At 39.8% G+C, this 22,550-nt stretch overlaps 1 protein-coding gene across 1 annotated transcript in view; it reads right to left on the bottom strand.

Moving 5' to 3' along the window:
- znf385d (zinc finger protein 385D) overlaps positions 1-22,550 on the bottom strand; it is a 92,635-nt gene that overhangs the window by 65,635 nt on the left and 4,450 nt on the right. Inside the window, exon 2 of the mRNA XM_084944257.1 lies at positions 15,390-15,532. Coding sequence (XP_084800383.1) covers positions 15,390-15,532 — 143 coding nt within the window. The remainder of the gene's footprint in view (positions 1-15,389; positions 15,533-22,550) is intronic.

Here is a 22,550-nt window from a genome sequence, read left to right as displayed (position 1 = left end):
TTTTTTGCATATAAATGACCAAACTGGAACTGCTGTTCGATTGTGTTTTTGCTAAATTCCCTCGCAGGCTAATTTCTAATCCGTCATTCTGTCAAACTGCTTCAGCTACTCCCACAGAATGAAGGGGAGTGTCTCACTCACGACAGCGTTCAATAAAATCTAAGATTAAACGATTTATCTTCTCATAATATTCCACCATGAATATCAAACAAGGCGGATTCTGTGGTGATGAGAGAGGAGCCCGAGGAGCGTGGCCATCTATTGGATTTCCAAAATCGATGCCCTCCAATATAAAAATACATGAGCCACCTGCAGACACTGAATCTTAACAATGCAACAAATGCGCCGTATTCCCTGTAACTCCTCAAAGGGCCTGTAGGGATTCAACTTTCTAATCCTACACTCATCGATGTTGGTATTCTTTAGCGTTGCTTAATGCTGGGAACATTTGCTGAGCAAGCATGCTCTTTATCAAAGCCTCCCTGCTTCTCATTTATCCAGGTCTACATGTTATCTGTTACAGTAAAGCCTGGTGCTATTAAATATGAACTGTGTTCGCTCAGAAGTTGAAATTTGGGGGCCTCCCCTGTGGTTATGTGTTCTTCTCAAACTGCACACAATGTCAGCTGAGTATTGTATTTTCCCAGGCAAAGCAGGAATTTAAACCACTGAGTGTCTCAGCCCAGTTTCTTTAACTCCACAGCGACTGCCACCCTCTGATAGGAGCTTTGCAGTATGAATGATTTATTGTTGGCCCTTGTTTGAGTTCTCTGGGTCCGCAGGGGACACATTTTTGTGAGCTCACGGAGAGAAAAACAGTACTCAAAATTTATGTATGAGAACGGAGGGGAACTATCGCTACATACGAACAGGGTGTGTTCGAAGACCTCGTGTTGTTGGCACGAGGCTGTGCGAGCCGCAGGCTCCCTCATCAAAATTATGATTTAGTCCTGGGAGTCCGTCACACTCGTAAATCCCCAGTCAACCTTGTCTGCGTGCAAAAAAAGACACCGCTGAACTCTCCCTCTGGAACTCGTGTGCTTTTCATTAAAGGAACGATGGTGTTGCAGGTGCAAACTGTTCCCACTAGCGCTCCAGCTGGTTCTACTTTGACAATGAAACACGGTAAAGCACGAAGCTAACGCTAACACACACTGTGGAGGAGATTACTAAGGGACGGATGTTTGAATGACTGAATCTGAGAGGATGTTCAGTTCTTGGAAACTGAAAAACAGCTGTCTTTAAGAGCAGCAGCACTTGATTTACCAACGCTGTGTTTGCAGTGTTTAAATTAATAACGTTTCAATGATGCAAACACTTCTGTGAGGCAGAATCTCTGGTTAAGTTTGAGCTCAGAGAGCAAAGCAAAAAACTCAAGTTTTCTGGCTAATTAACATCAGATTTAGGTCTGCAGGGAGAATCACTGTTAACGTGAGAGAAAATAATACTGTGACACAAATGCTCTTCCTTATAAGCTGATAAAATTCAATCGTTTGGTATTTTCCACATTTAATAGAGCTGTGCTGAATCAGTCATCCACTGCAGGTCAGTGGTTTCAAATCTTTTTAGATCGAAAGGACTGAGAGCACTGAGAGCTGTGAGAAGTTAAACCAATTATGTATCTATTTGAATATTTTGAATAAGAGTAAATTAAAAAATATCATATTCGATAAGCAAACGATAAAACACAGAACTACCTACATAAAGAGTTGAAATATATAAGTCTTCAAATCAAATAAGTTATTGATATAAATTATTTAGCCAGCTTACTGTGATGAAAAAAAAAATAAAGTTTTACTTTTTGTTATCTACAAAAATCCAGTTGTTGTTCCTCAGTAGTATTTTCCCCAGTGACACCATTAGTTCCTGTCAGTTTTCATTTTATAATGTCACCGCTAAAAATAGCTCACGCTGTGAAGAGGAACCCCAGCAGATGAGTGGGCCATAGTCACTATGGCAACTTGATCTGATAATGTGAAAAACGTGGCTGCAGGTATCGATAGTAAGACATCGCCAGTCGATTCATAAAGTTCATGTACTTTTTTTTCACTTTGCCACAGATTTCAGTTGCTGTTACTGCCAAATTATTCTGAAAACTTTAAAAGAGGAAAAAAAGATGATCAGTGCCAAATTTGACGAAGCTCTGGCTGTGTTTAAAGTATTTATGGTTTCAGACTAAGTGCAACAGAGTGGCCACATAAATCTCGTCCACATGAGAGGCTGTCAGGCCCAATCTGGATTTCCTAAGATAACAGCAGACAAAAAATAAATAAAAAGGGGGGGGTTCTGTAGTGCCTCCCAGTGGACAACTGTTCTAGATCTAGACTGAACTAGATAGATGTAGACATTATGACATCACCCACTGGTTAGTTAACTGTAAAGACTTAAACTGAATGTTTTGGCTTTCTTGACATAAGGGGTAAATCTGACACTGCATGCTCATACAGTGGTGACTTTATAATCATAACAAAGGAATGCCTTAAATCTTCATTATTCTTTTTGACTCTAATTGGGATCAAAAAAGGACCAAAATAATTTTAATGAAATGAAATTTATCTTGCAGTGAGTAAGACAAGAGTCCATAAAGTGACAGAGAAAGGGAGCCAAAGAGTCTTTTTATTTTCCTGTACAATCTTTTTCCATCCAGAAGTTTGACCCCCTGCTGATTATTAGAACGGATGCAGATTTAAGGTGCAGCCTTTAGTTTTGTGATTAGGAGTGACTGCAGGTCAGGAGACAGCACAGGTAGTTTTCTAGTACGAAGGTTGATGGTTTGATCCTTTGCTGCTCGAGTCTGCATGAGCACAAGCTGATCTCTGATGCATCTATTGCAAAAGTATAGAAAAAAGTGCTTGTATGATTAGTTGAATTCATAATGGTATATATACCATTATGAATTCTCGAGTGGAAAAGCAGTTGGTATATAGTCCATGAAACTGACTTAATGACCTCGGGAACTCCTCTGAGGCTACCAAACAGGAATTATTTGTTCCAGGAAAGCATCTGTCGGAAGATTGTTGATGTCAGCTTTATTAAAGATGAGATGAAAAAAGTACTGTGAACATGTTTAAATGTTTTTATAAATTCTAATATGGGGGAAGATCAAAAATGTCAGTTATAGACTTCATTCAGTACCACCTGAATTCCCCACCAGTTTCACCAAGCCACTCATACAGTGAGGTGCATGAAACCTGGTGAAAAGTATCAGGACTTTCACCAATCAGTGACACAAAACTCAAAGTGGTGGTGTAGTGGTTAGGATTGCTGCCTTATAGCAAGAGGGTCTGGGATTGAGCCCTTAGTGGGGCCTGCATATTATCCCTGTAGCCCCTCTGGGTGCTCCAGCTTCCTCCCACAATCTTAATGTTAGGTTAATCGGTGGTTTTAAATTGTCAGTGGATGTCAGATTGCTTATATGATAATTTATTTTATATATGAATCAGTTAAGCACTGGGTAAACATTCTTTCTGCTGATTATAACAGTCTAATTCTGTAAAGTGAAATTCTTTCACTTCAGCTGCTTTTTGTCTTTGGTGTAGTTGGGTGGTTGTGTGCCTTTGTGAGAGCTAGTTTAGCCATTAACTGAACCATAGCATGGTCACATAGTTAAGACAGTAAATTTTAATGCAGCTTAGTTAGTTGAAGCTAATCATGATTAAATTTTAACTACATCCCCCGAGTCAAGAAGAGGGTTGGATAAGCACACTGCTGCAATAATGATCCAAAACTGTAAGCATTCCCGCCTCCCAAAACAGCTGTGTCAGCATCGTGATAATCTGGTCTAGATTTGTGGTCATGCGTGCAATAACTAGAAATACAGACTTTGGAAAGGACTGCGGCATTTTCAGGTGCTTTTGTTGCACAAACATGAGCTCTTTTAAAACTAGTCAGGCTATGAGATGACAGTTTCAATGAACCTCAAATCCTTACATGTCTATTGCTTTTACTGTTGTTTACGGAAAGCCAGATACTCTCTGTGACTAACTTCCTCTAAAATCCAAATCAGAAACACACTCTGCCTTTTTTATCTGTTACATACGGTCTTGAATTCTCAAATTGAGTAGTTTTCCTGCTTTTTAAGATGACCAGATGGGCAGTTAAAGTTGACATATTTTTGTTATCACCTCAAAGAGCCCAGGCACATGGCACCACCATCAAATCAAAAACAGATTGTACCCGTCTTCCATTTCTTTCCATTTATATCCTGAACTCTAAAACACAGGAGGAGAAACTGTCCTTCTTCTCAAACCCTGGCATTCAGTTGTTAAACAGTTGATACTTCCCAGAATTTAAACACTCGGAATTTAAACACTCGGATGAGCGTTGAGAGCTGTTAGGCCGACTGTAGTGTACAGTACGAGCAGGTCACTCAGACAACGAGGAGGCGCTGCACTATAGCATCAGCTCTCCTGGGAAGCTGGCACTAAACACCTCCATAAAAAATCATCTTGAGCTCTTTGCATTCCGCCAGAGAGAGCGGTGAGCTGGCAGCTACCCAAAAAGAGTGAAATATTATCGTGGGAGAACACATCGAGACAAGCTCTGCCAACATAAAGCTTCCACTCAGTTCAGGGGGTTAAAAAGCCCCAGAGCACGAGCTAAATGATAAGGACCGCTGCGCCACGCATTAAACAGATATGCACTCCACTCTGCTCCAGGTGTGACTGGCTGGAAGGCAGCGGCTGGCACTGTGGTGGTCCGCTCACTCTCTCTACCTTTGATCATTCGCTGTTGTTTTGCGGCCTTGCATGCTTCCCCCAGGAATACAATTTATAGAGTCCATTAGATGTTTATAGGACATGTATAAATCAAATGAGAGTCTGCAAAGCAGGCTTAACTCACCCTTTGTTCTTTTTATTTTTTAACATGGTACAAAGCCTGCTTTGAACAATCGTTTGTCATTTATGAGGCAACAATTTTAATGAAAGTTGCAGAGTTGGAGTGGATGCTGGATCTTTAAGTGTGTTTTATCCCTATAATTCCTTTTTTTTGTTTTAGAGTCCCGTATAGAACAATACCACAGTTTAGATTAGGGTAGATTATAACCTAACCCTTATAATCTAACCTAAGAAATAACATAGTTGTTATTTTTGAAATTATTTGTATCTCAAAGCAGAACATTGTTGTTAAATTGCTCAGGGAGAGCATAAGTAGCTGTAAACACCAAAATATTATGACCTTTGAAGTTGTTCTAGCTAAGGCTTCTTTGCAGATGTGCACATGGACATCACCTGTACTTGTTCTTATCATACCACTGAAGGAGTTTCTGTTCCAACAAATTCGAGGGTGAGCAAACATCAGGAGTGAAATTCTCATTCTGTGTAAGTTCGGGGTCCTTGGTGAAATTGCAGGCAGACGCTTTTTCAATGTCAGATGCTTTGTGCATATCACAAGGTTTCTTTTGCCAGTATTAGTAGAGAGAAAGCTTTAAACTGTCTTAAACATTCTTCCCTAATATGTATATCTGCACAGGATTGTTTTTTAATGACATTGTCTGTGCAGCTGCTCCACAATCATCAGTTAAAAAGAGTAAATTAACACCAGGCTGAAATACAGTTTTGCTGCTGGTTGTCATTACATGTGTTCAGAAGTGGGTTTTTTTTACAGTCTACAGATGCACCCAACAGTGATGTCAAAGGTTCCTGGAGTGCACCTGTACAACACTGCAGCAAGGTGAAAAGGTCAGCAAAGATGGAGATTATGAATAAGCTGATAAAATGCAATTTGCAAATCTGAAATATGTGCAGAGATTTGGAGCTCAAGCCGGTTTGGAAGTCTTCCACTTGTCAGTCACCAAAAAACTATGCAGAAAATAAAGAGGACTTTTGCCCAAATAAACAAAAGAGCTCCTCCAGCTTTACTGCTACTGTGTTATGTGCTTTGTCAAAGAGCACATTTCCATTACAGTCACTGATGCTAACATTGACTTAGCGAGGGTAGGTACACATTGAAATGGACTGTGATGTTGTCTTGAATGCAGGCGGAGGCCGGTGTGTCACTGCAGCTGCAGGACTACAAAGCAATTTCCCAGCGTGCAGATCTGTGCCCAGAATCGATAAATCACATTCCTGATTACTCTGCAAGGGGAAATAGAGTTTGTATTGTTTCTCCAAGACAAATGTAAGCTCCAGGCAAGATAGATCTTATTTCCAGAGCCAAAGAAAGACAACCTAAATGCACACACACTGGCACACACACACCTCCTCTTCGGCAGGGCCTTCCACTCTGTTAAACCGAAAACTGCTTCTCCCCCTTTCACTTTTCTCTTTCATTACGCTCCAAAACTCTCCCGTTTCTGTCACGCGCTCCCTCCTTTTCCCCCTTTTCTTCTCTGGTTTGCTCCATTTCTTTCAAGGTAGCAATTTCAATAACTTCTCCGTGATTGAATCAATTGAAAGTTGCAGAGCAATTCCAAAAACTTCTTCAAAGCTGTTTGCAAACTGGCCTTTTTGCTGAAAAGGAACTGTGTGTTATCTTCAACACATTTCTGTGTGTGTGTGTCAAGTTCTGTGAGGTGTCAGCTGTAACAAACAAACATAACAAGTGTACATTTGTGGAGCAAAAAATGTGTTTGTTTTTTCAATTTGGGTGACATTTCTAAAGTTTCATATCAATGAGAATGGTTGATATATTTCAGTGTATTCAAGTGTAGCTTTGTTCTATTAAAAAAAACACAGAGGTGCCAAGAATCCTCCCAAAGTCATTTTCCTCCTTTTAATCTGGGCCACGGTGAGCATGGTGGTAGAGTACTTAGGACTGTGGCCTCACAGCGAGATGATTCTGACTTCAGTCCTTCTGGCTGGTTAGGGTCTTTCTGTGTGGAGTTCGCATGTTCTGTTATTTCCTCCTACTGTACACAGACATGCACCAGTGACTTTGAGTTCCCAATCATGGATGGACTGATGGATTTTGGACCAAGTCTTACCACTGGTAAGGATCAGACAAAAGACAAGCTGGATCATTCACATAACATCTTGAGTAGTAACTACAAACTACACTGCTCAAAAAAGACAATGGGATGAAATCCTTGGAGCCTACACTGGTGCAGTGGATCCTAGGATCCTCCTAATGCATGACAATGTGTGGCCTCATGTGGCGAGAGTATGCAGGCAGTTCCTGGAGGATGAAAGAATTGATATCACTGACTATCCCCCACATCTTCCCTGACCTAAATCCAATAGAACACCTCTGGGACGTTGTGTTTCAGTCCATCTGACGCCGCCAGGTTGCACCTCAGAGTGTCCAGGAGCTCAAGGATGCTCTGGTCCCGATCTGGGAGGAGATTCCCCAGGACACCATCTGTCATCTCATTATGAGAATATCAGACACACACAAGTATGTAGGGACCATATGAGCTGCTGAGTACCGTTTTGAGTAGGATGGACTAGTCTGCTGCATGTTTTTTTCCACTTTCTTTTAAATTCAGCCCTCTGATTGTTAATAATTTTCATTTCCATCAACCAGTGTGGTGTCCTTTCATTCCTTACACATTATCCAAACCATATCAGTATAGATATCAAGCATGATATGTTCCCCATTAATATCTGATGTTTTCAAAGTGTTCCTTTATTTTTTTGGAGCGTGTAATGACAATGCACCAGCTAAAACCTCAAAGAGTGACTGCAGCTTTCACAATTTTGTCTGCAGACAGGCAGACAGAAACACCTCTCAGACTATTCAAAACCATCTCTTTGTTAGGTACCGATATAGTAAGGGGTCTGCAGCACCACATTTTTTAAAACACACACACGTACATACAGGCACAGATATGGACAGCCCCATGAAGGTAAAACAATTTTGTTATATAACAAGAAAACTCTCATGATAGAAAGAAAAGCAAATCTTCACTGTGAAATGCATCAATATACTGAACAATTAAATAATCTCACACGTGATTGTATTCAGAATAATCTTGGATATATTTGAATTATCACGCTGTATTAATAATTGCAGCAAAACAACGTTGAAAAACTTGTATATTTCAAGAGCAAAATCAATAAAGAACTCTACTACTTGTGCACATTTTTTGCAGTTTTTGGATAATCAAGTAAATCACATCTGTATAGAATAAATGAAAAAATCCATATGCAAAATCAGTAATACGTATTAATTGTTGTTGCAACTTTGCTCACAATGGTACAAATATTCAAAAAATAGCAGCTTTACCTAAGTGGGAATAGTATAGTAAAATATTATGTAAGGTGCCGTATATGACACCATAACAACATTCTCATTTTCACCCTTTTCTGAACTACTAACATCACTGTGTGTGTCTTAAAGCTCCTTGTGAACTGGAAAACTTGTCCTAATAGAATTTCTCCCCTGTGCGTTTCTGAGCACATGTAGTTGCATGCATGAAGTCTTCTTCTATGGCTTGAAGCCACATATTTCCTGTTACATTTTATTGTATCAAGGCGCCCCACTGGGGGAAAAGAAAGTAGACGAGAGAGAGAAAACAAACGCTGTTTCTTCCCCTCTGGCTAAGGACTTCCTGAATGTGTCACTCATCCCAGAACAAGAATATACAAAGCCCCAACTAGAGACTTTGGTATTATTCCCTCTGCATGCAGGTGTGGACATGCAAACACTTACACAATTTCTTTTTTTACTCTACCACAATCCATCCAATAATACAAATCCTACCAAGAATGAGTGTGCTCCTACTGCTGCAGTGCGTTAATGGAAGAACTGTCATCATCACCTATAGGATCATGTGGCTTTTTTCTTTTTTTTTTTTTTTGAAAAGGGGAGCTTAAATGTTTATTGAGCCCCGGTGGCACATAAGAAGATCTGACCTCATCTGGGCAGATATAAAGCGCCTGCTTTCAGTGGGAGTACAGATGGAAACTAGCTTCAGCTTGATCCGTAACTCACTAAATCTGCTCCACCGAATCAAACAGCTGTTTGGTTTCTGTGCACAATTAAAATCAGAGCTCCTCTAATAATCTGCTAGAGTGAAGACATATCGTACATGTGCAGAAGGGGGAAAGCAGCTTCTTAGTTAATCCTAACAAAGTTGCTTATGTAATTTACTTCTTTTTAAATTTCCACTTGTGCAGCTTAGTACTTAAAGTCTACGACTTTAGGCGGAAATGTTGTATTTTTACTCCTAATTTCTCAGTAAACACAAGAAAAATAAAGGCAAGCATTATAGAAAAGTGTTTGTGCTTTTAGAAACTACTTGAATTCAGAATTTTCCTTCTTCTTCTTCTTCGATATTTCCAGCACTGTTTGTATAAGTTGAAAAATATCTCTTCCCACTCAGCACACCACCTGCTGTGTGACACATAAAGAAATCTGATCAGACCTGTGAGCTGGCAAACAGGCTCCTTTGTTGCACCTTTGAATCCAAACTTACACCGGTGCTGAAAGCGCTACAAAGGGATTGTATAGGCAGAACAACAGCATGCAGAACAGTATATGCATGAACTTTCTACTTGTGCTCGAACTTTTAAAAGCGCACCACATTCTTCTGGTGATTAAGAAATCAGGAGCTCAGAGCAAAGTCTGAAAGAACATGAGACAAGGAGGGAAACAAAAGCTCGCAAAAGAAAAGAAGAAGGTTGAAAGACTGAGATGGTGTGTGTTAGTGTGTCTGTGCGACAGAGTGCAAGAGGTGATTACTTTGTGTTAATCTAGTATCAGCTTTCCACCATTTGGAGGCTTCCCAGTGTATTACTCATTATCTGCAGACAAGTCTGTTAAATACAGATTAGACAGGGCGAGTAAAGGGACACAGTATTCCTGAACTTTCTCATGAAACTCTCCTTGCAGAAACAATCTGTCTTCCCATGGGTTATCTGGGCTTTTCTCTGTAATGTCCCACTTTTTTCACCCTTCATGTTTTTTTTCCTCATTCTTATCCAGCTGTGCTCCATATTTCAGCCCTTTTCGTTTGAGCACATTTTGAATTGAGCTATCCCGGTGTTTCAAAAGGGCAGCAGGGAGAAAAAATAAAAGAAAGAAATTAGGATAGGTTATCTATTTGAGTTTTTTTCTTCCAGAAGTCAATGTATTTTTGTGATGACCTTGTTGATTTGAGCTGGTGAGGCCACATTTTTTTTCTCATAATTACTTTCTACTTTCAAAAAGAAAAATCAATAGATCCATACGGGTGTACACATCCTGCTACAGTAAGGTCGGGTGAGTGCTCCATTTAGAAGGTGGCTCCTCACAGGTCACAAATCTAATAAGGTCTGTGCAGTCACATGCTATCACTGCATTCCAGAAAGCTGTTTACTACTGTTACTGTTTAAAAGGATGAGCTGTAAAGGAAAAGTATTAACAGATAAATATAGAGAATAGGTATACAGCAAAACAGTCACTGAAGAAATTAGAAAGTGCTTTGAGTACCTGGGCATAAATTATATATTGTGTTTAGGTTTTGATGTGCTTTAGTTTGTCAAAACTAAACCTACAATCGCAACAAAAAACATTACTGATGAATAGCAATCCTAAACCCAGAGATAATCAGTTTAACATCATAATAGAATTTCAAATTATGACTTGTTTTCAGGATTTCTGCTTGAAAATTGACTTCAGAACCAATATATTGTTGAAATAGTTGTTCTTGCATTTTCTTATGTTGATGTAATAATAATCCAGATAAGAATTATTCCTAGCAGATAGTAGGAAGTCTGTACACAAGCTACTAGATTCATTGTCATAAAACAAGAGGCTACACAATTCCTTTCACATCAGGAGCCTGTGTTTCACTTTCAAACTAAGTGAAAGACAGGCTGGTTTAAAGGCACAGTACGTAATTTCTGCCTCTGTTGTTCTTTCTATCAGAAGTATGGGCAACGACATAAGCTGTTTTTGTGACAAAGGAGAGACATTACCAAAGGATTATATTCCTTTGTGAATTTAACTGAAATGAATGTATTCGCTGTGTAATTTAAAAAATGTATATACTGTATATTCTGTGTATGTTAGGGTTTGTATCGTTTATTGTCATTTATGCTTAGAAATATCTACTTATATATGCTTAGAGTTTTATAATTAGTTTTAGATTGGTAGAGGTTTGATCCTTAATAGTCTGCAAACTTTGCGTGCATTAGAGAGCACTCTGGGAGCATGGGAGAGGTCGTACCTTCTCTTATTGTTTTATGGTAGGATAAACGTGGCTATATCTGTTTTAGGCTAAGTGCCTTTTGTTTAGATGAACTGTTGGACTTCCAGACCAGCAGGTTTAGGGAAGTCATTAATGGGGTCACACTCTGACCCCCCCCCCCACACACACACACACACAAAGGCAAGGTACTCTTTGTGTGTATGTATACGTCGTATGTTAATGAACCTATGCATATTCATGTAACCTCAATAAAAGAGCAGTGTTACGGGGGAGCGGACGAGAGCAACTGGGGTCAAGCGAAGGAACGGCGTTTGTCCGGTTCTCTCCCGTGCACAAGAAACATGAAGAACATTGCTTACTCGTGTCTTGTTTTGCTGTGTAACAAATTGTCCTTAACGTTCCAGCGAATAGGTTTACGCTACAAACCTTTCAGTGTATTTATTATTTCACTCTTATTGCCTGTTCTTATTGTCCTTATCTTCAATGTTATGCTGCTCTGTTGTTTGTTAATTGCCCCTTGGGGATAAATAAAGTCTTCTGATTCATTTTCACTGTACACAGTACAATGAGATTCAATGTGCAACTTCTCCAAAGAGCCACGTGTGGATACAGACCCTTACTCCAGGTCTGGGACAGATTTGTTTCTGAGGTGTACATGCAGGCAGCAGAAATAGTGACCACCTGTCACTATCTGTGGTTGAGGTAGGCAGTGCTTTGTAGGGATCTGTAATATTTTTGTATTTGCTAAGCGTGTTTGATCCCCTGGTGAGGTTTTGCAACTGGTGGGAAAAAAACGTACGACCAAGGCTCAACAACTGATATAGCGGAAGTCCATGTAAGTCTGTGCTAGCTTAGCATTAGCTTGAGTGAGAATGTAGATAAGAACAGAAAACTCCCTCAGGAAGTAAAATCGCCTGTATCTGGGAATTACGTATACCAAATCTGGGGAGCAGTAAGTTCCTATAGTGACTTGGTTTGTGTAGTACTCAGTATTTAAATAAACGTAGAGCCCTCTGCCATTGCTCTTGCCAGAGTATGCTGTTGCATCAGCTAGTTAGCGCCACAACTCCATGGAGCTACTGAGACAAAATAACATGTTTTTGTAACAGTCGGCATTGCTTTGCCATCCATTCATCCATTTTCCTCCACTTTTTTCAATTTAGAGTCATGAGGTACATTTTGTGTCTGCAGTATATAGTTTGTAGGGATGTGTCACCCTGGCAACCGGGAAACCACAGCTTTACAAGGAAGTGGAAACTACTGTGTTTTAACTTTGTTATCTGGTGTTAAAAGTACATTGGTTCAACCCACCAGCAACCCTCCAGCTTCCAAATCTAGATTTTCTTTCCTACTTTTTAGAAAACATTAATGTCATGTACAGTACTGTGCTGTCATGTCTTTATATTTTGCCTCCAAGCAGCTTGCAATAGTTCTCCAGGCTCTCTGAGGGTCTTTCAAAGTTTATCTTTGGACATTAGTGGCTTCATTCTTTATTTTAACATCTCTTCTTATCTGTCCTTAATAAAATTTGTGGAACAGGTACAGGACAAACGACGTGGCAAGACTAAAAACACTACAGCAGATGAACTGTATGTGAAAGTCACATCTTTAAGAAATCGTAAAGAATCCAGCAAAGACCCGACAAGGACCCGGGAGGTGCTTCTGGCCCTGCAGCTGATCCATCTGCTGCTCACCAAAGCATCATCAGAAAGGGTTTCAGAAGAAGGATGGCTGTCAAGAAGCTGTTTTTTAAGAAAGGAAATGGGGAGAAAAGGTTGAGGTATGCTAAGTTACACAAGAACTGGGCCAAAAATCTGTGGTAACAGATCTTATAGAATGATGAATCAAAATTTTCATTCAAGTCATCAACAGCAAGTGTCTATAGCATCTGTAAAACATGGTGAAGGGCCTGTCATGGTTTGGAAATCTTGCCAAAACCGACTGAATTATGAACATTAAAAAAGTATCAACAATGCAATACCATCTGGAAAGTATCTGGCAATAGCTTCATTTTTCAGCATGACAATGATCCCAAACACACTGTCAGTGAAGTAAAAGCATACCTAGACAGAAAAGCACACAATGGAATACTATCAGTCATGGACTGGCCTCCCCAGAGCCCAGACATCAATATTATTGAAGCAGTGTGGGATCATCTTGCCAAAATAAAAGAACAAAAGGCAGCTAATGCTAAAGAAGGGTTTTGGAATGGTCTTCAAGATGCCTGGAGAACTATTTTTGAAGATGTCTTAAAGAAATTACAACATAGCCACAGAGTTCAGGCTATGTTGAAGAGTAAAGGATGTTATACCAAATATTGACTCGTTGAAATTCTACAAACTCTGTTTTTGATTTATTCATAGTGCTGTTCATGGACTCAAAATAGTACATGTGAGACTGGACAGATGAAAAATCACATTCGGCTACATGAAAATAAGGATGGAAAACAGATTATAGGTTGTGAGTGTTTGACAAACTGCCATGAGGCTGCATTGTGGGATCTGAACTGTTTTTTTGTTTTTTGTTTTTTACCGCTTATGCAATAAAAACCGTATTTGACTCAAGTAGAAATCATGTTCACAGAAGAGGTGATCGATTGAAATTTTAATTATTTGCGATTTTGTCATATACTCAGGTTATATCGCTCCTATTAACTTATGCATTAGGTAAGTCCACTACATGCATACATATCTACGTAACAATTTGTGGTATTTCAGTTGTGTTGCAACCCACCACTGTTATCTGGCTTCAAAATAATGCTGCAAACCATACAGTGAATGAAAGTACAGATTTATCTTGCTTTCATCACTGTTGAAAACATTTCTTGGAAAAGAGGTACAGTATACAAGTCTACAAGTATATAACATTGGTCAAAAATGTTAGATGCTTTGAAGCTTTAGAAGCTTTCAAAGGGTGTTATGGATGTAGCCAGCACTGATTAAGAACAACAAAGAAAGAATGTGAGCCAAACACAGTGAAAAATGGAGAATGTGAAAAACAATTGGAAACACTTTGAGTGTAAAGTCTTAATATTTTCTCTGAAGTTTTCTGCGAGTGATTCTGTAAGAAGTTACTAATTAGAGAGAAATTTCATGTTTGTCTGCTTCTAAACAAATTTAACAGTTTTTGATGTTCAGCTGACCAGCTGTGCATTGACTCTCGATCTGACAGCAATTACTCACAAATACAAGTCTGAAAAAGTAACCTCTGAACACTGCGTCTGTTTTCCTATAATTAATAGCGAACTACACAGTTCTTTCCAGGAAACATCTTGGTGATTATCAGCAAACTATTTGGACAAAGACAGACACATAAAATGAAGCCAAATTATTTGTAACACTTCTGCAGCCGGACTTTTGCTACCATTATGAGTGCATCTTGAAGCATGCTTGTGCAGGCTCACTGTGCTCTAAGAATTACTTAAGAAGCCATATTTTTAAAAGAAACAATGGCTGGTTTTGAAGACACATTTTGGATTGTGCCATTTTACACTGCTTGGATGAACACTAGTTTTCAGCATTTTCTACAGTAAGCTACAGTTTTCTACAGTAAGCTACATCGTCGTCTGCGTCTGGGTTAAAAATAAAAACAGATGTGAATGTTAACAAGGAGATGAGTTGTCCTCTGCAGACAAATTCTTCCAAGAGAAGTAACCTCCTCTGTTTTTATGAGTTTTGAACTTGGAGCTTAAAGGCAGAGCTGTCTATAAATCACATAAAGATAAAACAGATTAGGTTAACTCTTTGCAGAGTAAGTGCACAATAATCACAATAATCACACATACAGAAATGCAGAAACACATTAGTGGAGCACTGAGAAAAGACAAAATGTGTGGTTCTATAATAGATATACAACGAAATGGTTGGAGATCAACGTAAATGGCTTCTATCTAAATGTTTGCATAAGAAAGCATTCATTAATCCATAGAAAGACATAGGCCTTTTCAGAGAAGTGTCAGCCACATTACACATACTCCTTCCCTTTCAAACTCACATTCAAACTTTGAAAGAATCATCCTAATTAAATGGTTTATGCGCAACTGTGTGAAAGAGTGTTTGATAAAAAGACGTGGAAAAAAAGGTTGGACCTTATTGCCTCAAAGCTAAAAGCTCCTCATTGTATCTTTTTGAGGCAGTAATAACAGCTTAAACAAACATGCTGACAAATATGGCAAAAACACAACTGAAATACAAAATCTGTCTGTGCTGCTGAGATCACAGAGGGTGTCCTTCACTGTGACCTTAGCAGGAGTCAAAGAGAATCTGAAAACCAGCAAGCCGATCACATGACACAAGGAGATAAGGATGACACTCACTGTGTTGAATCCTGGAAAGAGGCTGACCGCTGAGGCTGTATCCAAAGGAATAGGTAGAAACTGCTTCATGGCCAGCGAGGTCTGGACAGCAGGCAGGGTGGGACGCACCAATGCAGGCATGAGGCCATTTTGACATGTGTTACCTGCAGGAGGGAGAGCAAAAGCAACATGTTGAACTACAGACAGCAACAGGGCAAGATGCACAAGCCGAAATCTGGAAGCGTACATTTAAATTAACCTTCAGTGCTTGCTTTATTCGGGTCTACGACATCATGATGCCCCTGCTTTCGGTTTGTACAAATCATTTAATCTACCACTTAAGCACCTCAGCCACCACAACTGCCAAGGCAAGACATTCCTTACATTGGCTCCAGAGCTTACAGTGAAAATTGATTGAACTTAAATTAATGCCAGAAGTAAAAAAGTATTTTTGGCAGCTTGTGAAATACATTGTAATTCATCTGATGGCATAGAAATCCCCCCAAATCTCCACTTGAGTTGGTTTTAATGTTTTAAAGCTGGAAAAACCTTGATGCCCTTTGGGGGATTTCCATTATTTCAAAGTAATTTTTTTCATCATTTTCTAGCAATGGTTTTATTATTGTAGTGCAAACTCATCATAATCTAATTTCCTCTCTCCAGTTTTGAGGATTTTTACATTTTAACACTGAACTGTGATTACATTGTTTCAACTTCAGGTCCAATTGCAACCTTCTTCTGGAACTTTTAATCACATCTCAACTGAAGAAGAATATGAAAGTCTTCTGCTGTTCTGTGCTGCTGTTCTGTGCTTTAACCTCCGGAGGAAAAATGAAGACAGTCCAAAAGTTCTAAACAGTGCGGTCCTTCTGATGGCTATTGAGGTAAAAGATGTTTTGAGCCTGGTACTCTATAGCCTATTTTCCAATAGCATGCAATGGACTCGACTTGACTCAACTTACCCTTGGTTTATAGGGTTTTCCATTAGGTTGTACTACCTGGTACCAGGTACTTTTTAGTACCCTTTTGGCAGCGTTTCCAAGTGAGCTGATTTGAGCCAAAAATCAACAAACTGCCACTAATTCGCCAGGGAGTGACAACACTGGATGGGGTCATGAGAGGAACTCCTTCACAAGAATCATTTTTGAAAACTGTCACTAACTGAAAAGCCTACACACAAATAAACGACAGAATCCAGAGAGAGCTAGACAGAGCGACCGAAACGAGAAAGTGTACCAGGAGTTCGTAGGAAAGTTTGTTTTTAGAACTTATCCATCTAAATGCTGATAAACTTTAAAGTTAGGGCTGTGGCTGTTTTTGTTGGTTGGTTGCTCAACACAGAGATCTGTAACCAACGCCTGGGAATGATGATGACTTACAGTAGAACTCCACCTTCTCATCTAAATATGGTATCGTCTAGGTAAAGAAATCCAACATCGCTGTTGGATTTCATATATTGTCAATAGTGAAGACTGAACAATTTTTTAAAGAAAAACAAACTAATAAGATTTACAATTTCATTCTTTGGCAGGGCGTGGTTTGTTGCACGGCTGCAGGGGAGGCTGACACACCGGAGCTCCATCAGCTCACCATGCCTCCCTTGTATAAAACGTGCAGGGACCTGAGGTTGGGGTTGTTGTTGTTGTTGTGTGTGGACGCAGCTGAAAAGCTGTGGCCGTGTGTTAGAGGAACAGCAACCAGAATAAAAAAAGAACGAACTATGTGAGGTCCGTCATGCATGCCCAGTGTTGGGTAAGTTACTTTAAATTAGTAACTTAGTTACATTACTAGTTACTTCTATCAAAAGTAACTCAGTTACTTCAAGTTACTCGTTACTTTCAGAGTAACTAGTTACTAGGGAAAGTAACTTTGGTTTTACTCAGAATTCTCTTGTTAATGTGTTGCTTCCGTAACTGGATACCCAGCAAGATTGCCAGTCTTCTAGCTTGCTTACTTGCCACAAGTGCACTGTGCCACCTACCAATAGAAAGGAAAAAATAATGTGCACATTTCCACGAGAGAAATCCCACACCTGATTCTATCCTAGCCTGCTTTTTACATCCAACACAAAAACTGCAGTCGTGGTGCTTTCGATTGTACTCAGAACTCGGAAATTCTGCCTTCTGAATAGGAAGATGTAGGTAACACCAGACTGAAGATGAGCTGCATACAGAGCTGGACTGGGACAAAAAAATCGTCCCGGGCATTTTGACTAGAGACCGGCCCACCATTATAGGAAAAATCATAAAGCCTTTGAATGAAAATAAACACTGTTGTGACAGTGATGTACACTGTTCTGATGGTATATATGTATCAATCTATCCATTGTTTGTTGCAAGACTCAGATAATTATTTTTTTAAAAGTGAGACATTTTAAATGAGAATAAGAAAGTATTTCCTGGTGCCCCCCTTTCCCTTTTAATGCCCTACATGGACCCCTGGCAACACTTTGCTAGACCCGCCCCTGCACAATTACCAGCTGTCAGCTACTTAGAAAAGGATCCTGGTGTTATTTGTCTCTCAGAAACAGTTCATAACTTCCCTTCAACTCATTCATGTTAACTAAAAGGTAAACCTGTTTCTCCATCACAGCGCTGATGATTCAGCAAGGACATCTCCTGGTTTCATCTTCATGTTTCCCTCTCATCACATAACCAAACCGATATCATGACCAGCAGGTTTACAGCTGTGGCTCCAGCAAACATCAGCTGATACTAGAAATTAATATTAAATAAATTCTAACAACAGCTGATCAAGCTTAAAAGTGCTGCTGTTGTTTACCGCGACATCCGCTGGTTTCCTCTTTCTGGCGCAAAGTGGGCGATAAATAAACAAGAGAGAAAAGCCGATCAGCTGATCATTGATCAGTTTCATGATTGAAGTAGAAACAGGAGAGGGAGGGGAGAGAATGAGAGAAGAAGAGGCAGCTGTGCAGCGTAAACACAGAATAACTCCAGCTTTGTGTCTTTTTCATTGTAGCTGAAGTCCGGGACAAACTGTTCCTTTTCACCTCAATACGAAACGCGTAATATTTTCTCTGAATACGAGACGATTCCGTTTTTTACGGGACGGTTGGCAACTCTAATAATTAACCTTATGAACAAAATAAAGTTCAACATCAGTAACATAGCACCCACCCAGCTGTATAGAAACTCCGTCATGCTAGCTAGCACGCAGTACGAAAAAGTCAGCATAACGAAAATAAACTGCAACTAAACTTGGTTCATATCTGACCCAGATGGACTGCAGGTTATAACTTCTTACCTGAAGTTCAGTTCACCTGACACACTCGGACCAGCGGCCGCTTCGGGTCTCTCCTCTTGCCTCCCTTTTCCTTCATCCACCTGCTGGCTTCCACCACTTGCTAATGTTATTGAATCTGTGGAAGCTCCGCGATAGCCACCACACGAAGTAACGAATAACGAGCCTATCTAAATCCCAGTAACGAGTAACGCGTTCCCGGTTTTGGCATAATAACTAGTTACCGTGCTCGTTACCACAATAATAACGTAGTTACTGTAACGCGTTACTTAATAACGCGTTAGTCCCAACACTGTGCATGCCACACATTCAGTTTTAAATATATACATCATCCTTCTCTGTATCAGTTTGTTTTAAATCTTAAGTCAGCATTTTCCGTTTTTCTTCAGCCAAAGCTAATGAAACTGTTACTACATGTCCCTGCCGTTTTGGCACAAGAGGGGTCATGCTCCCTGGATGCTTGCTCAATGAGCCACTAAATAGTTTAACGTCATATAACTGACAGGTACTCGCCATGCCCTACAGCCTCTTCTACAATTGCACCTGACTGGATGAATACATCTGATAGACTCTCTGCTCCTGAAATTCAAACTTAAACAAAAACCATGGCTGTTTCACAGATTTTCTCTGTCACTGCAAAGAAAGTGTTCTTGAAAATCTTCAACATGAGAAATAATCCATGCTGATCATGAAGTTATGTAGTTCTCAGAGGCAAGTCAAGTAGTTTAAACCTCAACATTATGCAACTCGTTGCTCTATTGTTCAGAAATAAAATGCAGCTGCACCACAATTGCTCAGCTATTTGCACAGATAATAAACTCAACGTGGAAATGATGGATCCTGTGGAAACTTACCATTAGGTATATGGCTGTTGATTTCAGAGTCAAGAACTCACCTCCATGATCAATATCATATCGACAATTCGCCAATAACCATTACAAGTTATATCATTATGGAAGGGTTCATTCTAACTGTTTTACTTACTCTAATCTTGCAAGTGCAGTCATTAATGTGCGTTACTACACGGTTAAGAGAACACTCTGTGAGTTGTTTCAGTGTTTCACTTTACTCATTCAGGTTGCAGTCTTGTGAATTCCTTGAATTCATTTCCTTCTTGTAATCACAATAAGACCCAAACTGTCTACCGAGAGCAAGCTTTATATGCAGATAACTACCGTGTGATTCTGCAATGATGTTTATCTCTTCAAAACAGATGTTCTCGTTCTGAAATCGTCACCACAAATAGCTGACGTGGAATGACTGCAGCGAGCGCAATGTTTCAATCAGTCAATGGCAAGTGAGGTCTGGCCCACACATCTCTAAGAAAAATAAAAGTAAATATTTCATTTTTATTGTCATGTGAGCGCGCCACGCCAGCAGAGTGCTTTTAAAACCACCAATTAGAAACAGCACAAGACTGATTTCAGTACGGCCAGGACCGAATGAAAAAGAGCAGAAAAAACGGTCACAAGCTTCCAAAACATTAGGAATTAAAGAAGCTATTCCGTAAAGCTATAATGAAAACCAGAGGGATGATTTTTTTTTTAAATCACTGCACATTTAACAACAGTGGAACTCCGGGCCAGCGTGGCTCTAAAGCGCTGGCAGATACGATATCAAACCACTGTCTTGGGACAAATAAAAACAAGTTTTGCCACGTTTCAGTCCCCAGGCAGTGGTTAGGGGTAAATAAAAAGCAAAAGTCATAAAGATGAGAGGAGAAGAGGGGGAAAAAAACCCACAATTTGTCCCCCCTTCTCCCACTCTGTCTTCTGTCTTTTCCCTCCAGTTGCCGGAGCGCTGCCATCTGTTGGAAAAAAGAGCACATGCTGTCTCTCATGTGGAGGCACGTCCTAGTCCCAACTTTAACAAACCATGTCCTTCTGTAGGGATCATTCAACCGTGCCATCTCTCAACATGCCGGCCTGACGTCAGCCTGCAGGCTCGCTTCACCTCTCTCTCAGCCAAAATCCACCATTCATCAGCTCGACGCGCACAGTCAAAACAGCCCGCTCAAAGACACCGGGAATGATGTGTCGGATTAGTCTGCAGTGAGATGAGGAGTGACAAACTGAATTTTTTTGATAGGGTCACATTTGGTTTGCTGAGTGATAGGATATGAAATCTGACTTCCCACCATGGTTGAAGTCTGAGATTTTTTTATATACAAGTAACTGATTTGTTCCATCACTGAACAGGAAATCGCAATAAAGTTGTGTTATTTTATTGACACAGTTACTAGTGGGAAAAAAATAGCAATTTTATTTCGAGACACATAAAACATCTCCATTAAAAGCCTTTCGTAAGTGGTCACTTTTAGAGTGTTTTATAGCTCAAGATTTTTGAATTATTAGTACTTAATTAAGAGTAACAGCTTTAATATTTTGAACTGTAGCTTTATGTACTGTTGTGAAATTAAATCAGTGGCACTGCCTTCTATTACTCGACCTTAAATGTTGAAGGGGGGGGAAAAAAAGACTGAAATGGATAAAAGCAAAATACTTTCAAAGGTGAGTAACTGTACTTAGCTTTCTTTCCACCATTCGAGATAGAATCTGTTGCTTATAAATAAAGCATCTTTAATCCACACTATTCACATGCCTCACAATAAAAACAATATTTATTTTTCATGCAGTATTTTTCAGTCTCTTTAGTTTTCTTAAATTTATTCTGTTTTATTTTTTGCCGACAACCTCTAATATTCTACTGGTTTTTATTATTATCATTATTACCCCTCTCCTCAGCCTCAACTGGTTGACCAGATTCAGTTCAATTCAATTCAGTTTTACTTTTATAAATCGCAACAGCCTCCTCAATACTTTTTAAATTGTAAAAACTCTCTCAGCTTCTTCACCTGACATCCATCTGGTTCACAGCAGTAATAATCAGGCTTCACTTCACCTGTTTGTTGCTGTCTTAGCAACTTTGTCACAAGATTTCGTCACTTTTTCATACACCTTTGGCAGATCACGTCTTTTCAAACAAGGCCTAGCAACAGCTCTAAAGCTGCACATCATCATGCTCTCCGGGCACAGTAACGATGCGCTCTCGCTCTCTCCCCGTCTGATGTGCTCATGGGGTGGAGCGAGTGACAGAGAGCAGCGGTGCACAGAGTGAGACATAAAAAGTAGAGACCTCCTGCTGCTCTCTGAGAGCTCACTTTACATGTAAATGTAAAACGTCTTTAACATGTGTGTATGGTGATTTTAGAGAATCAGACATGAGTACTTGTCCCGCTGTTGAATATCTGTAAATTTTACAGGAACTGATGCAATTATTCTGAGATATTTCTCACTGTGGTGCAATATGAACAGTCACAGGATCACCAAGGTCACTGGACAAATTCCCTGGGTTTTTTTGTGCAAAATTTCATGCCAATAAATTAAATAAACTTTTTATCTGGTCCACAGCATTGGATTGGTTTCCAGCCTTATTCCCACACATATTGTAGATCAATGCGGCTAATAATCTAAAGAGCTCTGAGAGTAAAGAATTAAGGTCTTCCATAATTTCCTAAGCCTGAGGTGTAAAAAGGTAAAAGGTAATGCAACAATCGCAACCTGGCCAACATGCCCAAACACATGTAAACATGCCTGTATTAAACCTGATCTTCTGTCACCACCAGCAAAAGGTCACCATAAAAGGCAACAAGGAAAGTAAACTTTGACCCCAGCTACTGAGCACCATACTCCTTTCATGATACTTTAACACAGTGACAGAAAAAGTCAAGTACAGGAGGCTGTGAAAGCACAAATGGGATACATGTTTCATACATGTCAGAGAACTTCTGTGTGCCTGACTTAGTGACTGAGTAAATCCAGGTGACGGTGTCATCTACTTTGCATCAAGTCTCTCTCCGGAGCCACTCTGAAAGGTCATCCGGTCACACTCATTATATTGAATACTGAAAAGCCTACAAGT

This window comes from Perissodus microlepis, chromosome 11 (genome assembly GCF_051167445.1).
Source record: "Perissodus microlepis isolate ML-2025 ecotype Zambia chromosome 11, ASM5116744v1, whole genome shotgun sequence".
NCBI classification, from domain to species: Eukaryota; Metazoa; Chordata; class Actinopteri; order Cichliformes; family Cichlidae; genus Perissodus; species Perissodus microlepis.
The sequence above is the reverse complement of the archived record's forward strand: the minus strand, read 5'-3'. Positions and strand labels throughout refer to the sequence as shown.